Source organism: Centruroides vittatus, unplaced genomic scaffold, assembly GCF_030686945.1.
Source record: "Centruroides vittatus isolate TY-2023 unplaced genomic scaffold, ASM3068694v2 contig_364, whole genome shotgun sequence".
NCBI classification, from domain to species: Eukaryota; Metazoa; Arthropoda; class Arachnida; order Scorpiones; family Buthidae; genus Centruroides; species Centruroides vittatus.
The window spans coordinates 2,494,983-2,504,361 of record NW_027122188.1 but is presented as its reverse complement, the minus strand read 5'-3'; the positions used below and the strand labels follow the sequence as shown (position 1 = coordinate 2,504,361).

At 33.5% G+C, this 9,379-nt stretch overlaps 2 protein-coding genes across 4 annotated transcripts in view; both read left to right on the top strand.

Moving 5' to 3' along the window:
- The first annotated feature begins 4,487 nt into the window (after window positions 1–4,487).
- The window catches only part of LOC136975120 (inosine triphosphate pyrophosphatase), a 62,688-nt gene continuing 57,796 nt past the window's right edge, over window positions 4,488–9,379 (top strand). Inside the window, exons 1-2 of one of the 3 annotated variants that reach the window (XM_067270135.1) lie at window positions 4,488–4,610; window positions 5,801–5,878. The gene's annotated coding sequence lies outside the window, so the exon portion shown is untranslated. The remainder of the gene's footprint in view (window positions 4,611–5,800; window positions 5,879–9,379) is intronic. The other 2 variants (XM_067270136.1, XM_067270134.1) reach the window with 2 other exon arrangements.
- LOC136975118 (RNA-binding protein lark-like) lies at window positions 4,542–6,256 on the top strand. Its single transcript, XM_067270131.1, has one exon. The coding sequence runs from the start codon at window positions 4,781–4,783 to the stop codon at window positions 5,453–5,455; it is 675 nt and encodes a 224-aa protein (XP_067126232.1). The 5' UTR covers window positions 4,542–4,780; the 3' UTR covers window positions 5,456–6,256.

Here is a 9,379-nt window from a genome sequence, read left to right as displayed (position 1 = left end):
ATATACTACAATAGGGGATTATATAGATTGCCACCTATGGAATCTCGAGACTTTGAGTATTTATCTGAACTGAGGGGACCGAGACGAGTTCAACGACATTTGGACCGGAGACCAAAAATAAGAAAGTTATCATATTTACAATTTCTTGCCTTTTACAATGCATTCTACGCCGTTTTAGTTTTCTACTAGGTGGCGTTCGACTGTTCGTGCTCCTGATGGACCTCCCGGGAGGGAGACGCCCGCAGGCCGCCGAGTGTTTAACGCAGTGATTCTCAACCACTGCGCCGCGAAATTTTTGAAGTGTGCCGCCACTGCGAATACTCATACATAAGCGACGTCAGACAAGTAGTTCAATCGGTCCTACCTTCCTAGGGCGCGTTTGGAAATTGTAACCGGTTTTACCGGTAGCTGCCCGTAGTTACCAAAGCGTTTAGAAAATGTGACCTAAATAATCAACCGGTTGTCCTGCGGTATTTACTGAAGTAACCGTGTGTGCCGCCAAATTTTTAAATTATTAAAAGTGTATCGTGACGAAAAAAAGGTTGAGAATCCCTGGTTTAACGTCACTAGTTATTGATTCACGGTAGTTCTTGAACAAAAGAAAAAAAAGGAGGTGGCGTTTGACTGTTCGTGCAATTTCTTGTCTTTCACAGTGCTGTTTTTTAATGGTTTTAGACTTTACCGCAAGATGGCGGGACTAGAAACTACGGTGCCGTCTGCATGATAGCATTAAAAAAGTATGATAACTTTCTTATTTTTCGTCTCCGGTCCAAAAGTACGGTATCATTGAACTCGTCCCAGTTCCCTCAGTTCAGATATATACTCAAAGTCCCGAGATTCAATAGGTGGTAATCTATATAATACTCCAAACTTTTTAATGTAGCCGAGAAATTGACCAACTCGTTGATGGTTTATTTTTCAATGAAGAAAGTTAATGAAATTAAATGTTTTATTTTGAGGAAACCGTGTTTTATGTTTTTTTTTTTTTTTTTTTTTTTTTCTTGCGTAGACACTATGTAGTGACAGTTGATTTAAAACACTGGGCAAATTTTCATCCTTTATTCGGTTGGAACGCTTTTTACATTGCGCGTTTCGGGCCGATGCCCCTCTTCAGCCAACTTAAAATTGTCTGTACGTGTTACAAATACATGTGTACAAACAGCACAGCATTTGTTGGGGGTTGTTACCTCCTGAGTGTTGGTGTTAAGATCTTGTATACTTTTATTTTTTCTTGATATCCGTTATCTTGATGTTGAATCTTGATGTTATTAATATAGAAACGGCAAATATCATCATTGGAGAGAAGAACATGGTTCAACATCAAGATAACGGATATCAAGAAAAAATAAAAGTATACAAGATCTTAACACCAACACTCAGGAGGTAACAACCCCCAACAAATGCTGTGCTGTTTGTACACATGTATTTGTAACACGTACAGACAATTTTAAGTTGGCTGAAGAGGGGCATCGGCCCGAAACGCGCAATGTAAAAAGCGTTCCAACCGAATAAAGGATGAAAATTTGCCCAGTGTTTTAAATCAACTGTCACTGCATTGTGTCTACGCAAGAAAGAAATTAAATGTATTAAAATTCCAACAACAAGGGAAATCTTTAATTTAAAATAAAGTCTTTCAAACACATCTGAAGTGTAATATATACAATACATCATACATATAAGTACGGTGGGTGATCGGTTAACGAACAGTTCGGATAACGAACACTTTCGCGAAAGATTTTTATGTTCAGACAACGAACACTTCACAGAACATACAGAAAAAGAAGCGACATAAAATAGTGGATACCGATTGGTCTTCCCTTGTCTTCGGGTGACAATTCGACTTTTTTGGAGCTCTGGAGATTGAAACTCTCCCTTGTAAGTTGTAATTCCAGCTTTTTGTTTACCTTTCTGACAAAAATTTTTTATAGTCTTCGCGAGACTGTCGGGCGGGTACTCGTTAAGTTTTTGCTTCGGTTTTTATTTACGAAAGGCGAGAGTTTAACTGTTCCATCGGAAATTTGTTAACGTTTTAAATTTTCGCGATATATACTTTTAATTAAGGGATGATAGAATTGTGTAGTGCTACGCGACTATGTATTATTATTATTTTATTTTCTCGGTTTCCTTTTTGTATATATCGGGTTTTCTTGGTTTGTACCATGTTGCGTCGATTTTTGTGATGATGTCACCATAGTGTACGTGAAGAACCTCCTGATTGGTCCAGAGTGGGACAGTAAATGCAGCGGACTTCCGGAGAGCAGGAAATATAAATTGAGGAACTTCATGTTTTAGGACACTTTTTGGTTCCTGGTTGCGGTGTTCTGGCTACGTGTGGACACGAGATCGAGGCGCCGAGTGCGGGAGGTCCGAGAACGGAAGGAAGACGAGATAGGAAAATCCGTTCGCATCCAACTGAGGACAACGCAACAGTGGAATACAACTTAGTCACGAGATAAACGACTGGTGGAGGACTCGTCCAACCAGATTAGTTTTTGGTTCAATTATCTGTACGCGGTGTAAAATCGTCGTGAGTAATATTAGTTTGTAAATTTCTTTTTCTCTTTGTTACGCGCCATTCGTTGCCCTATTTTTCCACTTGTCATTAAACTTCCCGAAACCCGAAGGAGGAAAGAGAGGAAGCGTGTAAACGTGTGTGGCAATTGATTATATACTCGTATATCACGTGCCCCTTGTCAACTATGTGATAGTCCGCGTTGTATGTAATTATCGCTATTGTATTAAAACTGAATTAATTTAAATGACAAATACTTGTTAAGCCGACTTGTTCGTTTTTTTTTTTTTTTTTCTTGTCTAGCCCTGCAGACCTCGTTCTACAGGGGTATTTACAATTGTTTACGAATGTACATATATTCCCTCGGGCTTCACTTAGTCTTGAAAAGGGGTCAAGCGCGTATGGACAGTCTACGAAAGTATATGTGCATTTGTACACAATTCTATCATCCCATAAAGACGCAAAAATGAACCAACTCAAGAGCCAACTGTAGTTGGGTCGAATATATATACGAAGCGGGCTCTTGGTATTTAGTACGATTACGAACGACTAGATGTCAGTACAGTAGAGCATCGCTTATCCGACTTAATTGGGGACTGGGGTTGGTCGGATAACTGAAAAGTCGAATAACCGAAAAATATGAAAAAATACGTTATTAGTATAGTGTATTAGGCCTGGATTAAATACTAGCCTCCCTTTCATGGTCGAGCCAGTGCTGCCAGCTAAAACATGCAAAAATTTAACAAAAATAATATTAAAGTAGCCAAGACATAACCAAATATTGTAGCGCCACATTGCTAGCGGACATTTAAATTTGCCGACTAGAACGCGGTCGGTTAATCCGGGGTCGGATAATCGATGCTCTACCGTATTTTAAATTTTTATTTTATATAACGTTATATTGTTTTGTAATATTTTGTGCGACGCTGCAAGTTGCCCATCTACAACCAACGCCATCGTGGGTAAATGGCAAACTAAAAATTAGTTAACTGAATCTAAAAAATAGATTATTTTTAATTAAATCGTTTGGAATATAGAGAAATTATTATTGAATAACATTGTTTACTTACCTAAAATAAAGAAAATGATATAATTGGCCGTTAAATCTTTTATGACTACAATCAGCGTTTTGGTGGCTGGGTGGAAAACTGATAGTCAGGCTGAGACCGAAGTTTTAAACGCGAAAACGTATTCGTCGGACGTTCAGCGCCGCTTTCCTGTAAGCCTAAAAGTTTGACAATGGTGTTTGGAAAGTTAGTGGAATCATGCTCGACATTCCAAACGCCATTGTCAAACTTCTAGGCTTACAGGAAAATGGCGCTGAACGTCCGACGTACACGTTTTCGTGTTTAAAACTTCGGTCTCAACCTCGCTAATAATTCGTGCTTCCAAAGTTTAGCATTAAGATTCATAAGAGTGGTGAATAGTTTCTTGCAACGTAAACAAATGACATATTTTTTCTGTTTTGATTATTTTTCTCCTAGGATGCTTTGTGTTTGGGCCGAGTCTGGCCAATGTAGTGTTGGACTCAGGTCGGTTGGACTAATTTAACTTCGGACTAGGGTAAAAAATTTAAAAAATTGAAATTTACCTTACTTAACGAAAAAAAATAAATGAAATTTTTTAAAAATAAAACCGAACAAAACGGTATATTATATACAAATTTAGAAAAACGGCTCAAATTGTATACGGCCCATGTGGAATTTTCCACATTTTTCACATGGCCAGTCCGCCCGTGCAATTGAATAGCAATCAGTAGTTAATACTTCAGAGAACATACGATTTAAAAAAATAAACCAAAATCGAAAGTCTCTTGTTCACGAACCACTAAGTTATGACGTCAATTAACTTTAATGTAAATTAATTATTTTATTTAAAAATAATGATAATATGAAATGGGAAATTATTAGTGGAATTTATTAGATGAAGACAAAGGTTAAACAAAGAAAGGTCGATAGGTATGCGAGGTTTGAGGTTAAGAAGCGATCGATGTCTATGGGTGAAGATGAGTGTGTCTGGTTGGAGGTTAAAACGCTGGTTTGAGTTATCGATTGGGACATCTTAATCTTCGTTTCGCGCCTGAATCACATAAGAAAAGGTACGAAAACTATCAACAAACAGGACTAATCTGATCAAGGAGATCAATTACCACCTTACCGTCGTTGATTAGTACACGTGTTACCGAACAGTAACGTATTCCTCTCGTTAATCGGTCGTGCGTGTATTGGTCCTTCGTTAGGCTTAAACTGAATATCGAGAGAAAGAAAAATGGGTCGTACTAAACTTTACGTCGGAAATTTGCCGGAGAACTGTCCCCTGAGCGATTTACAATCGCTGTTCGAGCAACACGGTAAAGTAGAGGAGTGCGATATCGTCAAAAACTACGGTTTCGTTCACATGTCGACTGAAGATGAGGCCAAAACCGTTATCGAGGCTTTGAACAACTTCGAGTTCATGGGATCCAAGATAACCGTGGAAATTTCGCACAGCAAAGTTAGACAAAAGCCGGGAATGGGTGGAAAGGGGCAGTGCTACAGATGTGGAAGACAAGGCCATTGGTCGAAAGAATGCCCCAAGAATCCGAATGCTCGCTTGGTATACAAGTATCATATGCATCCTATGCATTCCCCTGGAGGCTATGGTGATCGGCCCATGCCTCGCTACGGTGGCGGATTCGTGGAACGCTCGTATGGTCAGAGATACGCGCCGGACAGAATGAGACCCTATCCGGATCCCTATGAACGGAGACATGGTCCTCCTCACCCGTCGATTCCGAGAGACGATTACTACTACTACTATTATCGTCGTCCCTATGAGGAGTACGGATATGCTCCTCCTCCTGCGCCTCCGCCGCATTTGTCGGGGGGGCCCGCTCCGGGACCGCCTTCGGTGTCCAGACCTCCGGAGAGGTATAACTTCACCGATGACCCGACTTTTGAGTGACGGACGCATCGTGGACGTGTTTTGAACTGGAGACTTTCTTTAAATTTCGTGAAAAAAACGAAGTCTCCCGTTGGAATATCTTTTACTCTTTTGAACGTGTCATCAAAATTTGCTTGCTTTTTCTAGTTTTCGCTATATTGCACCCTAACCCTTCTGTTACCATGTCAGCACGGTCAGAAAATCATACTGACTTTAAATCGTAATTTTTATAGGTCGTGGTAGTACTGTCGTAACGGTATAAACGGTTATAGATACAAAACAGTGGCACAATGTGATTAATTTTTTTTTCTTTTGTTTTTATAGTATTTCATTTGTTATAATAAATGCATAACCATCCATTTTCAGTTAAAACTATACATTGTGTAAACAAAAATAAATTCTAACCTGAAAGTGTTGCAACAAATTTTGAAATGACTGGGATCTGTAAGTATAATTTGCATTAGAATTTCATAAAATAGGCTAATTGCTAATATTAGCTGTATTTTATATTCTTGTCAGGTTAGGATCATTTGGGGGTATATTTCAACATTTTAATTTCTTATGACACAATAAAAACTAATTGCCACCTGTTTCATTAAATATTGATAAAATCAAATACAATGCAGAACTTTATATACAGTCATATTCTCTACATCATAAACAGCATTACAGGAAGATTGTTTTGGTGTGGCTAAACTGTAAGTTTACATTTTGGTGTTAACAAAACTTGAAACACAAATTGTTAAAAATATGGTCTATTATGAATAATTTGAATGAATATTAATTTTGTATTTTCGTGATAATAAAGGTGGCCAAAATATTTGTGTTTCGTGTCACTTTGCAGTTGGAAAAATATGGGCCTGCGGAATAATGTGAAAATATCAGTATATTTTTATTTATTTTTTTTTTAATGAAATATTTTCATGTTAAATCATAATTCATATTATAGATTTGTATTTCAAGAATTTAAATATTTGAATTAAGATTAATATCATAATTCAATGAATATACTAACTTCAGATGATTACAATTCTCTTTAATAAACTTAAAACAAACAAAAGCATTTTTTAGAATTTTTGCTTAGTTTAATGACCATATTTTTAGATGAATTTGATCCCTCTTCAGAAATACATTCTAAAATTAAATCTTAAATATTGCAATTTGTAGTATTTTAGAACATAGAATATTTCTGAAGATTTAAATTTATCTAAAATCAACAGTGTCATTAAATTAAATAAAATCTTAAAAAATGGAATTTTTATTTGTTTCAAGTTTGAACTAAAATATTTTCAGGTTTAATATTTATTCTTAGGGAAAATGATTTTAATTATTAATAATAAAGTAACTGTAACAAACTTATTTAAATGTGTTCAAATATTAAAAAATTTGACTCAAAATATTTTTAATTAAAAAACATTTTAAAATACTTTACAGTCTAAATAATATATATAAAAAGTTTTCATTGTAAAAAAAATGTTTAAAGCAAATATATATATATTTTTTAAAATATTGTGAAATCTCCATTAATGGACACTCCTGAATAACAACACCTCTACTTAACATATCTTTACAATCTCCCAGACCCTTCCAATAGGGCATCTATAATATTTACCTCTAAATAGCTGAAAAACTTCTTGATCCCAACGCTGTCTGCTATTTGGAGGTTATACTGTTCATAGTATTTGAAAAAAATACAATACCTAATTTTTTTAATGTATTGATTTTGAAAAACATTGTTTTAAAATATTCTTTACTATGGAAATTTTTATGTGTATTTTATAAAAGACTGTAAAGTAGCTACAAAATGTTTATTATTTATATATATATTTATTTTTTTTTGCTTGCTATGAATTTCAAAAGTTACTTGGAAACATTTATGAAACTTTTATATAACTTAATTATACAATTCTAAATACTCAGTAGATACATTTTATTGAATTTTTTTAAAAAAATTATGAGTTTTTGCATAAAAATGAATTTATTACACTTCAAAACTTTGTTAGTCATTTATGCTTGAAGTAAACAGTGAAACTAATTTTTACAAAATTGTAGATCATACAGGTTTCTCTTTGTTTTATATAGAAAATAATATCAAATATACAGAGAAATCTGAATATAAATTGAGGTGCTATCATTTCATGTAAGAATTAGTTAATTGCATTATGAATATACAAAATATGGATCTTAATTAAAATATGAATTATTGATTTTTCTCTTTGTCATACAAGATTTATGATAATATGAGACAATAAATGTCTCTCTCAGAGATATTATGTTCATAAAAAAAATATGATATATTATACATAGATATAATTAATATTATTTAAAAATTAGCAATAAAATGATATTAAATTACAAAATTGCAGCTTTATTTATAGAAGGGAACAATGACTAGTGTACAAATAATATATTACATTTATTTCTAGTAGTGGAACTGCTTCTATTTAGTACTGAGAATTCATTTCTTTTTTGGTTTAATATTAAATTTTCTATATATTTTAAAAAGTTTTCAGTTTTAAACTTATGATTGATTCAAAGTTTATTCTAATTATATTAACATTACCTGTTAATTTCACTAGAGATATTTTTTATGTATTTTCTATTAATTTCTCAATGATACATTAAATATTTCTTAGTCTTTATATTGAAAAAAAATTTGTGATTGCTTTTCTTTGTTTATTTTTTTTTTGTTGTATATGAAATGTCAGATTGGAAAACTTATTAGAATTTTAATTCTTATAAAATCTCATAGTTAAGTATTTTGGCATTTGAACATCTTTAAATTTTTTAAAACTATTCAGTTCTTGCTGTTAATATATTTCTTACTGTTAAAATTTTAAGTTTTTCGTTTTCTATTCTTGTTTGATTACTATAACAAAATTTTATCTTGATTCTATACTTCCTGTAGGTTGTTCCATTTTCTTAGCTAGAATGTTGAAAGAAACTCTTAATACATTTTATTGCCTGAAATTGTTGAACTTTCACCTGGTTTCACAATATTTCTCTTATATATGTATTCTCTTTTTTTTTTTTTTGGCATCCATATTTTACATGATTTGTATAACAAATAACATAAATATAAAACTTGCACCTATAGTAAACAGAAGTTCAAAATTGTTTAATTCAGAAATAAGTTTTGAAAATTTATAAGTTAGTATTCAGTTTTACGGAATTATACTCTCAAAAATATGTGCACTTGATTTTTCTGGTATTATTAATGTTGCATTCATCCAAGTCACCATTTTGTGTCTGCATACATTTCAGTTTCAAATTCTGTCCCTTGTTTTTCTAATAGCATGATTTTTATGTATCTGACAATCATGATTTCTGTTTTTCTCTTCACCCCTGTATGTATATTCTCTCTCTCTCTTTTTTTTTTTACTACAATTTCATTAAATAAGATTAACCAGAGAATAAACAGAACATCTTGTAACTTCAGAACTAAATTTAATAAATCAATGTTTTTGACCTAATATCATAGGCCTCCCTCAGTGAAGTATCTGAATTTAAAATAAGACAAACAAACATAAGCATATCAAATGCTTATGTTTGTTTGAAATAATTTAAAAGAACTCTAAAGAGAGTGCTCACATAGAAAATTAAAATTAACGAGCAATTATTTAGTGTGACATTGTCACAATGCTGGGCTGCAAGTTTTAATTTATTTAATTTAAAATATATGCTATCCTCAAATTAGTAGTGGCTTGATCCTGTACATCATACTTTTCCTTTAACAATAGAGTTGTGCCAGTCATCTAACTAACACCTTTCAGGGGAAATTTTTGAATTGAAATAACAACTTCTGGTTTGCATTGGAAGTCTGTATATAGTTACTCAGGGCCTATTTATTGCCCCTAAGGTTTCCACATCTGATCTCATCTTTCATCTAACTTTGTTCTTGAGATTAAAGAAAGACAGACAGATGGTAGTGGGAATTTATAGGTC

Bases quoted from the DNA above. Each gene is read 5' to 3' on its own strand.
- LOC136975118 (XM_067270131.1), top strand. From the start codon at position 4,781: ATGGGTCGTACTAAACTTTACGTCGGAAATTTGCCGGAGAACTGTCCC.